The sequence below is a fragment of the Triturus cristatus genome, chromosome 3_1 (genome assembly GCF_964204655.1).
Source record: "Triturus cristatus chromosome 3_1, aTriCri1.1, whole genome shotgun sequence".
In the NCBI taxonomy this organism is placed as follows: Eukaryota; Metazoa; Chordata; class Amphibia; order Caudata; family Salamandridae; genus Triturus; species Triturus cristatus.
The window spans coordinates 227,708,451-227,722,779 of NC_140583.1; the positions used below are offsets into that span (position 1 = coordinate 227,708,451).

Below are 14,329 nucleotides of genomic sequence, written 5' to 3' on the forward strand. Positions count from 1 at the left end.
TTCCCAAAAGTCCTTCTATTCCATTCACTTTGGGCTTATGAACATTCATATTTAGAAACTAATGTGCAGGTTAGGGTTTGGTTAGTATAGTCCATCATGATGGCGAAGGACATTACCTCTGCTACTGAGATGGACTCCCGCCCGCCGGATTTAGAGAGGAACACTGGCCCAGCGGCCACCTCTGTATGTTGACAGGAAATACCATCACAGCCACCACCGTATCCTAGTGTGCTGAACATGATTCTTTAACAACCATAGCAAGAAAATTGGGACCTACCCATTTAACAGGGATGTAAAGATAGGGTGAAAATACCTTTCTAACAGTCATATCACAGAGGTCTGGGCATAACCTTCTATCTGGCTTATAATGGAGGGCTGGGCATACCTTGCTAATAACCCTACCAAGGAGAGCTGGGCATACCCATCCATCAGCCATCTCATGGAGAGCTGGCGATACCCTTCCAATAGCCATGTACAAGGACTGGGGAGGTACCCATTTCAACCATTTCTGGGGAATGGTGCCAGTCCCTATCAAACAAATACAGGGATACGCTGCGTGTGCCTTCCCTGATAATCGTATCTTGAAGGGCTTGAAGCACTGGCCATGCCCTGGATTAGTACATGACAAGAACGCTCAGAACAATATTCCCTAAAGGACTGAATATACTCCTTCATTCACAGGAACAGCTGTGATGTAACTTCAAGGATCTCCAAAATATCCGTCTTAGCCACCTGTTAATGCTCTCTAGGAAGGCATTAACTTGAGAGGTATGACATTTCTGATCCCAAATCATTTTACTAGTACAGTGCACCTTCACAGCAGTACCTGAGCCAGATGAGCGGAAAAGTAATGCAAAACCATAATGGGCACACTCGTAACCCATTACGCAAAACAATTCTAACCAGGCACATTTTATTTTAAGTAACCAACCATCTAATCGGGGTTCTCCAAAGTGGTCACAATATAAAAATGTCCTTCTGGATCTTCTCCAATATTGCCAGTTGAATTAACCATTGTGGCCCTACCTAACTACAGTTCTGTAGAAACAATTAATCCAGTCCTACTTATATTAGCTCTACATCAATTATTAAATATTCTCAAAATTATATCAGTTATTTTTCCAGGACCAGTGAAATAGATTGCTACTGCTCTTTTTATCTGGGCACAGCTAGTGACAGCCTTTGGTACTGCAGGTTTTTACTGCTCACTCTTGGAACAAATGGTAACCGCCTATGGTACTGAAGTCTTACTTTGCAAATTCTCTGGATACAAACCATTGACAAAGGCAACAGGTTCGCCTTTAATGTGTTAACACATGCAAGAAGAATTTGTACAGGCCTGGGTTAGCACAATAAAGCCAGACCTGATGGATATGTCAATGCTTGTTTCAAAAGGGCTAATACGACTCAAAGGCACCAGATCTTCCGCCTCACCCCCCCTCCCACGCCCTCCGTCGATGGAATGGAGGGCAGTCATGGACTGATGTCCAAAATTAGAAGAACCCATTTATGTAGCACGTGGAGGCTCAAAAAACACTCCAAAATATGGGGGAAATGGTGGGCATATTACGAGTTGGATAGTGGGAGTACCCGAAGGGGAGTGGAGGGGAGCAAACGTTTTTATGGGGGCTCCCTGTGAGGGACTCAATGTGTGTGCATTATTTGTGCTATGTTAAAAAAAAACTCAATAAAATGTTGTTTTTGAATACAAAAGGGTTAATGCTAGGGGTGTGAGAAATTAGCTTAATTTGCTATTGTGTAATTATGCGAAATCAAATCTGTCATTTAGCTCTTTATTTTAGGGCAAAAAAGCACTGTCAATTTTTGATGCAAAAATGCATTTTGCATTAAAAAAAAGTGCAAAAACACAAATTACAACGAACAACAGATTCTTATGTTTTGACCTTTCTGTGAGTTTGAGGTCAATTTTACTGAGAATGGAGTGGAAATTTTGCGTGACAAGCATAATATTCCCGAAATTTCTGAAATTACTTTCGCATCACTTAAATGTCACCCTGCAAGCTTAGCTAGAACCCAGACATTAGCAGTAGCTATACTGTGCATTTAAAGAACCTGTTTCCGTTTGACCTTATTCATCAAAGGGAAATGAGAAAATATATTGTGATAAGCCTTGTGGAATAGATGAAGGGCTGTAGGGGGACAAGAAGTTTGGGGCGGTGTCACATGGACCTTCCAAAATGCGGACTCTTGAAATCAAAATAGTCTTCCTTATACACCAAGTTATGACAATCTGATACAAAATACTTTCAATTTTGTATCTCCATCTATAGAGCCAGGTATTCTTTAAGGACTAGGGACAAGATGTATCAAAGGGTTTTACCCATTCTGTATCTATGGGAAAATGTGTTCATACAGATGGCCCTAAAATTCCTTCGAGGTCCCTGTACCCTTCATCAATACAATTAGACAAAAAAGAAAAACCTTCCATCACCTTGATGCTATTCATAGATGGTAAAGCCAGCAAATTCAGGCGTGGGCAGAAACCAGCCAGAGTAAAGTCAGTGGTCTAGCTTGGCCTTAGGAACCAAAACATGAGCAGGCTCATAGAAAGATTTTCATAAAATGTATGTACCAAATGGCAGGCACAAATATAATAAAGACTCTTTAAAGCTAAAAAAAAATGTTTAACATTTGTGGTTAAGTACACTAGTTTATTTCACCACATTGAGTGACTTTTATTGAAACTATAGGGCCTGGTTTATAGTTTGGCGGACAGGGTACTTCACCGAAAACGCAATGGTGGTACCTTGCCAGCCAAATTTTTGGTTCGCTCACCTAATTTAGGAGAGGGTGGCCCGTAAGCTGCCACATGCTGACACCTCATGCATTGCAATAGAAGTGCATCCAACAGCTTGGGTGAAAGATATTTACTTCTCTGAAGCCTATGGTATTTATATTTTAGAAGAGCAGTTTCAAAAGATTGGGCATCCAACCGGACTAGCACGCCATACCTACAGAGGTGCCAATTGCCTTCTGATGTTTGTATACATAAAGTAAAATGTGCCTAATTAGAAATGTGTTGTGGAAATGGATTAGTAGTATGCCCATTATGTTTGGCATCACTCTTCTGCTCATCTGATTCTGACACCCAGGCATAGGCCAGGTACTGCTCTGAAGAGTGCATCAGCAAATGATTTGGGATTAGAACGATTGTAGGTCTCAAGTTAATATCTTTCTTTTGAATATTCCCAGAAGGAATACTTTCCTATTTTCAGACACGGATATTTCAGCAATCTCTGATGTTACATCATACTGCCATTGGAGTCACTGAATGAGTGTGCTAAGTCCTCTAGGAATGGTTTTACAGATGTTCTAGTCAGGTAGCATGTGCTCTTCTAGGTATAAGGGATCCTAGCCAGCACCTCAAACCCTTCAAAATATATTTATCAGGTTTGGCACGTCCAGCTTATCCTTGTATATTTTTTTATAGCTATAGGCACCACTCACCAGCAGTGGATGTAATGGTGTAGGGAGATGGCTCTGTATACTATACCAAAATAAGGTATAGTGTGCAGAGTCCAGTGGATCCACAGAGGCATAGCAGAGGATAAAGTAGGTAATACCTTACTCTCTTTTGTAGTATTGTGGTTGAGCAGTCAGGCTTACCAGAGGGTAGTGTTAAGCATTTGTTGTTCACACTCAGGCAAGAAATGATGTCACACACTCAAAGACTGAATCCAGACCATTTGTTTGTATAAAAAGTTGTTACTTTGTTATTTATATTACTAGAACCAAAATGTGCCCAGTAGCAGGTAAGAGATACTTCTCATACAATGTTACTTTTCCCAAAATACAGTGTATACTGGTTTTGTAGGAACATACAAATTAGTTTTGCAGTTGAGAAAATGGGTTGCAAGCTTTTCAAAACCCTTGAAATTACTTTCAGTTACTTTTCTAGTTTGGAATGAAACAAACTAATAACACAGTCTAAACATTACAGGGCATCAGTAAGCAGCAGTACAAGACTGGATTTGGAGTCCTGGCTCAGGTTGCTGTTGGACAAATCCGGTGTCAACGGGAGATGAGAGTTCTTTGGGAAAGCAGGGCAGGTCCCTGGGGTTCTTGGTTGCTGCTGACTGCAGGACACGCTGGTTTCAGTTTGCAGGGGTTCTGGAGCAGGAGACAGGCCTGTAGGGCTGGGGCCAAAGCAGTTGTCATCGTCTTCCTCTTATGCAGCACGACTCTCCGGTCCTTCTTCTTCTTCTTGTCATGTCGAATCTGGTTTCTGGGTTCAGAGCTGCCCCCTAGATACTGTATTTAGGGGCGTTTTAGGAGTCTGGAAGTAGTAGCCAATGGGATACTCTCCTTAGGGTGACTACACCCTTAGGGTGCTCACCCCACGTGGGGGGCTGGGCACCATCCCTATTCCTGATTGGAGAGTGCCTGCCATCTGCAAGATGACAGGCATTGAAGAGTGGGCTTCACCTTGCCTTCCCCACCAAAGGGATGGGGTTGGCAGAGGTGGGCACACCTTTTGTGCTGGCCTACTTTTTCTCACCTGGCTTACTTCTGAAAAGGGGTAGACACAGGAAAGGGGCAGGAGAGGCTGGGGGGCGTTTTGTAAAGGCGACAAGGCCTTTGAGCCCCCTGCCACAGATGGCTCTTCCCGACCTGGGGAGGTATAAACACCTCCGCACAGGAAAGGCTTTGTTTCTGGATTCAGGGAGCGAGGGCTCCCATCCCAGGGGTCCAGAAACTTGTCTCAAGGTGGAAGGCTGGTGGTCACAAGTCAGAAACCCACCAGGGGTTGGATTGGCTCGTGGTTCCCCTCTAGAAGGGATCCCTGAGTGCAGGGAATACTACATCTGACAATGGAATCAGTGCAGTTTTATTATTCTGAGATGTTTGATACCAAACATCTCAGGATTCAGTAAAGCCATTATGGTGCTAGGAAACTCATAATGACCAGTTTCCAGACCATATACTCAGTATGATTTTACTTTGCACTTATAATATCTAAGCATGGCCTTAAATATTCTAGGGGCCTGCATGCTCCTGCAGATAGGCCCTCACATGAGGTATAGGGCTCCCTGCCTTAAGGGTGACTTACCTAGACCTCATGCAGTGCTAGGCAGGCATGGCACACAGGTATGAGTGCCATGTTGACTCTTCACTTTTAGCTGCACCACAACATGCAGGCTGCAATGGCAGTGGTGCATGATTGTGCTGAGAGGTCTCTAAAGGTGTCATAATACATTATTCAGCCCTCAGAGACCTTTTCCTGGATACCATACCCTTGGTGCCATAGGTAAACTTTGCTAGGAACTCACAGGAAGGCCAGAGTTGTGCCAATTGTGGTTGCATGGGTGTGTGAGCGGTTGTATGGGTGTGTGAGTGGTTGTATAGGTATGTGAGTGGTTGTATGGGTGTGTGAGTAGGTGTGTGCGTAGCTTTGTAGGTGTGTGAGTGGTTGTATGGGTGTATGTATAGGTGTGTAAGTGGTTGTATGGATCTGTGAGTGGGTGTGTGAGTGGTTGTGTGGGTTTATGAGTGGGTGTGTGAGTGGTTTTATGGGTCTATGAGTAGGTGTGTGAGTGGGTGTGGGAGTGGTTCTGTGGAAGATGCCATCAGTGACGTCATTTGAGATGTCATCAGTGATATCATTGACCATGTCATTAGTGATGCAATATGTGAGGTCATAAGCAGTGCATTGCAGGGGTGTAAGTTATAGTTAGCTCAGGTGACTATAACTGCTGGATTTCTATGGTTTTGTACATGTGATATCTAAACCTAGCTATAACGTCTCTGTAACCATTGGGTTTTTTCAGTGCACCTCAAAGGCTTATTTTATTTCTATTTCCTAACTATAACATCCCTGTAACCCTTCTTTTTTTAACTGAATTTCGAAGGTTTTTTAAAATGTTATTTCTTAACTGTATCCTGTAACCTTTGAGTGGCTGTATAGGTCAGTGGGAGAGTGTGTGAGTGCAGGGTATAATAAATCTAACACTGGAATCAGTGCAGGTTTATTATTCTGAGATGTTTGATACCAAACATCCTAGGATTCAGTAAAAGCCATTATGGTGCTAGTAAACTCATAATGAACAGTTTCCAGAACATATACTCAGGGTGGTTCTACTGAGCACTTATAATATCTAAGAATGGTGTATGGGTGTGTGTATGGGTCTGTGCATGGGTGTGTGAGTGGCTGTATGGGTCAGTGAGTGGGTGTGTGAGTGGTATTGTGGGTGTGTGAGTGACTGTATGGGTCAATGAGTGGGTGTGTGAGTGACTGTATGGGTCTGTGAGTAGTTGTGTGAGCAGCTATATGGGTCTGTGAGTGGGTGTGTGAGTAGCTGTATGGGTCTGTGAGTGTCTGTGTGTCTGTATGGGTGTATGAGTGGATGTGCTAGTAGTTTTGAGGGCGTGTGAGTGGTTTTGTGGGTCAGTTAGTGGGTATGTCAGTGGCTCTTTGGGTCTCTGAGTGGCTGTGTAAGTAGCTGTGTGGGTGGGTTTGTGAGTGGCTGAATGGGTCTGTGAGTGGGTGTGTGAGTGGCTGTATGGGTTGTTCAGTGGGTGTGTGAGTGGTTTTGTGGGTATGTGAATGGCTGTGTATGTGAGTGGCTGTATGGGTCTGTGAGTGGATCATTGAGTGGGTGTTTAAGTCACTGTATGAGTCTGTGAGGAGATGTTAGACTGGTTATGTGGGTATATGAGTGGGTGTGTGAATGACTGTATAGGTCTGTGAGTGTGTGTGTGTGTGAGAGTGGGTTTGTGGGTATGTGAGTGGGTATGTGAGTGACTATTAGTGTGTGAGTGGGTATGTGAGTGACTGTGTGCATCACTAAAACATGCTGGTGGGCCTTTAAGTGAGCTATTCATCATCCTGGCAGAAGCCAGGAAGATCTGTGCATACAACTAAGGTGGGCGGGGAGATCCGCCCAATTATTAGATGGGGCTTTTGGCTCACAAGACCCATCCTCAGGGGCCTGGCCACAATGCAATAGGGAAGGGGGGGCATGCAGCCCCCTCCCTGGGCCATTTTAGGCGCCAGGGACTGCAGCTACCGGGGCCTGGCCTTGAAATGATAGATGCCACCCAGGGCATCCCATCAGCATCGCTAGGGACCACGAGGGGAGCCTGAATACCTTGTTGTCCCTACTGGCTCACCGCCTCCAGTGGGAGCAGGCATTGCTCTCACACATAGGAAGATGCTAAAAATACAGCTCCCTGTGTGTGAGAGGAATAGTTTTGTCAGTTTGACAGTGGGCAGGGAAACAGACAAAAGCTGCTTGTCAGCTCCAACTTGCTGGGAACGGTGTTTGCTCTGACTCAGCAGAAGCTGTCAAAGCTCCCGCCAAGTCAGAGCAAATATCTATGCCTGGGGGTGGGAACCCTGGGACATAGGAAGCAGGTCCTGGCTCCAGGTGGGGGCATCCTTTGTTGTTCACTGGCCGGCCCCGGGAGGTGGTGGTCCCCGAGGCCATGTGGGTCCATTCGGCACCCGAGCGTATTATTCAATGTTGCCCCAGGGAGGTGGTGGAACTACGGGGCTCCTAGGAGCAGGAGGGACCCCCTCCACTATTAAAATAAAGCCCCAGAGAGTTGATGGTCCCCAGGGCTAAAAACAGGCCTAGAAGGGGGGCCCCAGGTACTCCTTCCTTTTGTTTTTTATTTCCTGCATGCTCACAGGACCAGGCCCACACAAGGGCTTTAATGGAAACAAGCATATGAGACCATACTTGTTTTAAAAAAAAAAGAAATTCTGGGACTCGTCTGGAGCCGATACCCAAGATGGCTGCCAAAACTTTCTGTCTGAAGGGTTGGCAGCAAACTAGATCTCAGCACGAGATCGGGAGGGTTAGTTGAGCCTTCACGTCCCTAGATTTCAAATTTGAATTACATTTAATAACTCTAAAAGTACTGGAAAGATTTACACCAAATCACAAAAAGCACTCTTTTTGGACCAAGTGCTAGCTTTCTTCCAAATTTGGTGAAATTCCGTCCATCGGTTCGGACTCTAGTTGTGTCTATAATCTCTATTAGAATTAACATTGGGAATGCACTTTTATGACCCCACGTTTTCTGAGCTCCCCCTTGATGGATCACCCCAAAACTTTCCATGCACAACTAGAACCACCAGCACACCTTTTTTGGAAACTTTAGTGAAGAATTATCAAATGGCGCCAAAGATATGGACAAGTCAAAAAAACACTTTTCCTATGGAAACATAGTCCTAACTATAACTATTTACTGGCGACTGAGTGGGTGTGTTACTGTCTTTATCAGTGTGTAATTCAGTGTGTGAGTGGTGATAGAGGTGTGTGAGCACATTCACAAGTGACTGTATGGTGAGTGAATGGATTTCTGACAAGGTCTGTAGGTATTTGAGTGGTTGTGTCTGATTTTATGGGTGTGTGGGTGGGTATCTGAGTGGTTGAATGGGTGTGTGAGTGAGTGAGTATGTCAGTAGTTATGTGGGTGTGTAAGTGGCTGTTTGGGTGTGTGATTGGCTTTATGGGTGTATAAGTAGGTATCTGAGTAGCTGTGTGGGTGAGTGAATGGGTGTGTGAGTAACTATGTTGGTGAGTGAGTGGGTGTGTAAGTAGCTGTATAGGTGAGTAGCTGTGTGAGTGACTGTGTGGGTGAGTGAGTGGGTCAGCTGTATGAGTGAGTGGCTGGGTGTGTAAGTGGCTGTATGAGTGGCTGTTTTAGTGAGTGTTTGGTTAAGTGAGTTGGTGTGGGAGTGGTTGTATTGGAGGGTGAGTGTATGTGTGAATGACTGTATGGGTAAATGAGCAGATATTGGAGTGCTTATATGGATGTGTGAATGGGTATATAAGTGTTTGTGTGGGTCTGTGAGTGCTTGTATTGGTGAGTGAGTGGCTGTGTTGAGAGGTTGTATGGGTGTGCCGAACCGGCACACCCCACATATTTATAAGTGCTCATGCCCCCGGGACCTGGCCCACTTGGGGGTTTAATAGAAAAGAGTGCAGTAGCCCGCGCTTCTTTTTTTAAATAATTTTTCGGCTGAAGCCATGGCTCCAACATAGCTTCTGCCAAAAATGAATTACAAAACGTTTTGGGCCATGGCTAGGCACCTCTGGGACACCCCCAAGGGGCCCAGGGGGTCAGGGTATTCCTACCTTACCCCCTTCTAATTTTTTTAATGTTTGTTTGTGGGACTCTGCTCAAGCTGAGTCCCAAGATGGCTGCCAACACTTCTTGGTTGGAAGTTTTGACAGTCAAGTAAAAAATAATCCCCTTTGGAATATTAGTCATTCACCAGTTCTACACACAGACACCCACACAGTAAACACTCATAACCACAAACCTGAATGAGCAGACTGCTACACGGTTACCTGAATATTTATATCACAAACCCTTTAATACAAAATCCTTACATTAAATATCATAACAAACTTACAAAAGTTTAAATGCCATTCGATGGAAAAGGGCCAGATACAAATTTTCTTTAAACGTGCATAACAAATGCACAAAATCAATAATTTAAAAGAGAGAAAACATACAAGCCAACTACATCTGTCATTGATTTGAGCTAGTTTGTGGAACTAAATCAAAACAACAAATGATGCCAAACAATTATGTTTCTAATGTGTTCATCTGTTCCTCAAACTTGGCACAACAAATTTGTCTCAATGGATAATGTAAGTTGTAACCACTTTCTTAAAGACAAAAATTATAAATTTCCCTCATACAATTATCAATAAAATAAAAATCCTGGTTAAAAAACATATAAAAAAAATACGAGTATATAAAAACAATGTAAAAAAACTTCAATTATTAATGAAGTTACAACAGCAAATGTACAGAGATCATAATCTCTAACCTCCATATGGATGAGAATTTTGTTTCAGTATAGGTAAACAAATTGCACCGCACTACACTCAGGACTAGTGGTTCACCAAGTCGCACACCACACTCCAGTATCATTCTTCCAACCAATTCTACAATTATCGTCACATTTCATATATATGAGTTCTAACATACTTGGCGCCTTATTTATAAGTCCACTGCGATGCCGTTGCGTCACTTTTTGTTACCAAGCAGCACTAAGCCACATGTTTTAGCTTAATGCGGCCTTGTAAATATAGTTTTCTTTAACGTGTTTTTTTGCGTTTCTGCAGCACACATAGAGAGAGGAAAAAGCTTCTTACGATTCTTACTGTGCAGGAAGGTTTCCCTTCCTGCACAAAAACAATAATTCCCGCAATGCAGGTACCCTTGCACCATGATGCAAAGGTGCCTACGATGGCTCATGGCAGCATATTGTGCATCAGCGCAGGGGAAAAAGACAGGAATGTGCCGTACCTGATAGTTACGGCGCATTCTGACCCTTTTCTTTTGTCGTAGGGCAGCGCAGCAGAAAGGCTCTCTCTCTCTGAGGGAGGTGAGGGTGTTTTTAGGGTTTAGAGGTGGGTAAGTGTATTGTGTGGTAAGGCTGTTTTTAGGGTCATAGGGTGGGTAAGGGTATTGGGTGGCTAAGTGTGTTTTTAGAGTTTAGGGGTCAGTAAGGGTATTGGGTGGTAAAGATTGTTTGTAGAGTTTAGGGATGTGTGATTTTAGGGGTTAGGGATTGATAAGGGAATATCTATTTTATATATAGGGCTTTCAATTACCTGACATATACTTACCATTTTGTTGGAAAGGCATGCGTTGTAAAGGCATCTGCATGATGAAGACTTGCGTAGTAAAGGCAATGCATGATAAAGGCAGTGCATGGTAAAGGATGAGTGGTAAAGACATTCGTTGTAATGTCATACAATCTATTAGAAGGATATGTCGAGTCCTCTGTGATATGACTGTTAGAAGGGTATCCCCGCCCTTCCTTTATTTTGTGGTTAGAGGTGTGTGCCCTGGTTTTCATGTTATGGCTATGACTGGATCGTGTTCATCGCACTAGGATATGGAGGTGCCTGTCAAAGGCCAGACCTAACCTTCCGAGATATGAGTACCAGTGGTTATAAGATCTCTGCATGATAAGAACATCGGAAAGGTATGCCTACACCCCACACCATGACAACTAGAGGGATGTGCCCAACAATCCAATATAGGGTGCTGATTATGAAGACGCATTGCAGCTCCCTACGGTATGGATCACAGGAGGCAAGATTGCTGCTCCATGAATTGACCTTTGGTATGGTGTACCCAGCCTCCCATGATAGCCACACAACTGGTGTGGTCATGAAGGGGTATGCTTAACGCATCAGGTCATGGTTGACAGTGAGGTCATGTAGCTGGTTACAAAGAGACATGCCTAGTCTGGGATGATACCGTTGTCAAATTGATATGTTTTGTCCTTCAGTTTACGGGTATGGTTAACAGGAATCATTCCTAGCCCTAAAGAAATTTAATCAAGAAACCTAACCCTACAGTATGTGGTTATGTGGATCCCATATGTCCCGCTTCCAAGCTACAGCTCAGGTAATCAGAAGGGATTGGGGTGTACACACAGTATTTCACTTTATGGTTTTGGTTATCAGGCAGCATGCCAAGCCCTCTGGGAGCCGAGGCCCGTGCAGGTAAGATTGGTGGGGCCGGTGGGGGTGTATTTAAAGTGACGATGACGATTATTCATTTAATTTCCCCTCGTCATCGTCCCTCGAACCCCCTCCCCCCAATCCTCCCCCACTGGCCCCCATCACTCTTACCTGCAAGGGCCACAGCTGCCTCTGAGCAGTCGTGAATGGCACTTCAAGTTGTGGGCATTAGTGTGGCCACCAGCCCTTGGGTACCACCATCAGACAGACCCAATGAGGGCAAAGACCTGACTCTCACACCAAGGTTTACTCAAGGAACAATGGTGTTTTATTTACTTCAGTTTCTTTTAAATGCCTTCTTTGCCATCCTAGGCTGGAGGTTATTAAGAATGCTTTAATTTTCTCCTCCTTACATGGCAAGGGCTGTGCCTTCTACTGGTGACTGTGGGCAACTTTCCAGCAGGTCTCCGTCTGCCGCTTTACATGTTGCCTGTACTCCACTTCGCCCTTTGATGTGAGTGTAATTGATCCTGGTTACAAAGGTATCCTGCTGTATGATTTCCAAAGACTCCTGAACTGAGCTTTTATATGACCAGGAACGTACCAACTGGCAAACAGATGCAGATCTTTGGCCCTTGCTCAATAGCAAGGCACACTCCCCTTTCAGATCTCTTCCACTTCCTCCTATCTAAGGACAAAACCATGCAGTTGAATCCTTATTCATTTTAAAGTCCTAGTAACAAATTGTGGACAAAATACATCGAATTAAATGCCTTGTTTGCAGGCCCGTATAAAACGTGCGACAGACAGACAAGTATCTATAATCTACTGTTTACCATAGCGATAATGCTACACAAATACCTTCCAGGAGCCAGGTCACATAGCCTGCTCTCTGGGCACGTGTGCCCTGGTTCCTGGTAATTCAGCATTGTTGTTTGCAATTGAGCAATGACATGTGCACAGAAAACCAGCGCAAAAACTACAATTACACCCATTAACCAACGCACAACAATATTTTGTAGCGGTCGCTCATTGCAAATCGTTCAAAAAAGGTACAAAATCGACCGCAAGCAGAGGTAAATTGCCCACATGTGGTGCAAACTTACCTGGCAATGAAAAAACTTAAGTGATCCTCCCTCTGCTACCCAGACGTAATCCATATTCTAAAAATTATAGAAATTCCAATTTGTTCAGAGATCATAACTACCTTTTAATGCAGCAGGTGCAGTAGCACCGGGACCCACAGCCCTGAGGAGCCCGTTGACCCCGGGTAATTGCTGTAGTTTACTACACTAACAGTAGTCAAAGGGACAATTTTCCTTCTTTGACCCAAGGTCCGTGACATCCTTGCTACATTTCTGGATTTGATGTCGAAAACATACATAAAGTTCAGTGACATAGATCTGCTACAATGTCGACCTGGTCTTTTAAAGTGCACCATCAATGAGCCCTGCAGTGCTTAATTTGAGCCGGTGGTTTCGGTGCTCGGCACTGGCACTTAATTGTCAGCACCAGCACCAGCACTTATGACAGTCTGCACATGGTGACACTCTTAGTCGCATTTAGAGAAAAGGACAACAGTTGTTTATTAATTCAATCCACAATTAAAAAAAAAAAGACCAATACCTACCACCAGGAGGTTTTTATGGGGCCTGGAATCGTCACACTTTTGAGAGTGTAATGATTAGTAGTGTGTTGGCGATGCCACTGGCACCTCTAGCAAACGGTGGTGCTAGCTTCAGTGGCCTCCTGACGAGGGCCCTGGCACTTTTCTGTTTGTTTGTACAAATGAAGCACAGGAGCTGCTCTGTAACCATTTATTCAGTTCGGCACCGGGGATACCGAAGAGACTGCCAACCATAATTCTTTCAGTATCGCGTGCACAAGAGACGTACCATTTCCTACTCGGGAAGGGACACTTACCGCAAACTTCGGCGGGCGAATACACAGTAATCAGGATACACAGTGGCAGGAGTGGAAGCATGATCGAAGGTGCTGCCTCGTCGCCGTCTCTCCTTGCAGAAATACTGAACCATTTCAGAAAACGAAGAGGCTTACAGGAAACACGGCTCACTAGATCATCAAGAGGCGGGGCTGCAAAAGAGATAAAAAAAATGGTTCATGTTTAGGTTGTGCAACTAAGACTGCAGCATGCTGCTAAAATCACAAAAGAGGAACTGAGAGACAAAAGGCCGAACAAGAGTTGTGCATCAGTGGCGTTGGCGGGTTTAGAAAACCAAGGCTGGAGTTCAAAGAAAAGATTCTTTTAGGGGGAACACAAAGGATCACAGAGAAAACTGGCGGTATAGAGGGAAAAAGTAAAGTGTGTAAGTGTATATATATATATATATATATATATTCACTGAAAAAACCATAGGTTTCACACAAGTTATAGTTAGCGGAAATTTTACTGATAAAAAACCAGTGAAATTCCCCCGTTATAGTTAGTGCTGGCAACTATAACTCATGCGACCGCAATCCTCTGCTGATGCTAATACTGTATTTAGACACTTATTTGCCCATGTCTTCTTCCATACATTTTTAGCTATACATATATTACAAATATTTTTTTTTCATAAAGACACATATTTCATCAGCAGAAGATTGCGGTCGCGTGAGTTATAGTTGCCAGCACTAACTATAACGGGGGAATTTCACTGGTTTTTTATCAGTAAAATTTCCGCTAACTATAACTTGTGTGAAACCTATGGTTTTTTCAGTGAATTTGCAAGGTTTTTTAAATGCTAATTCCTAACTATAACGTGTGTGAAACCTATGGTTTTTTCAGTGAATTTGTACGGTTTTTTAAATGCTAAGTTACTTTACGCCATTCGTGGCGTGCGCGCCCACTTAACGCAGTTCGTTCC

At 43.9% G+C, this 14,329-nt stretch overlaps 1 protein-coding gene across 1 annotated transcript in view; it reads right to left on the reverse strand.

The window, feature by feature from the left end:
• Positions 1-13,509, reverse strand: part of LOC146859976 (uncharacterized) — a 380,440-nt gene extending 366,931 nt beyond the window's left edge. Inside the window, exon 1 of the mRNA XM_085643736.1 lies at positions 13,386-13,509. Within this exon, the coding sequence (XP_085499862.1) occupies positions 13,386-13,446 (61 nt within the window). The 5' untranslated portion in view covers positions 13,447-13,509. The remainder of the gene's footprint in view (positions 1-13,385) is intronic.
• Positions 13,510-14,329: the final 820 nt, after the last annotated feature.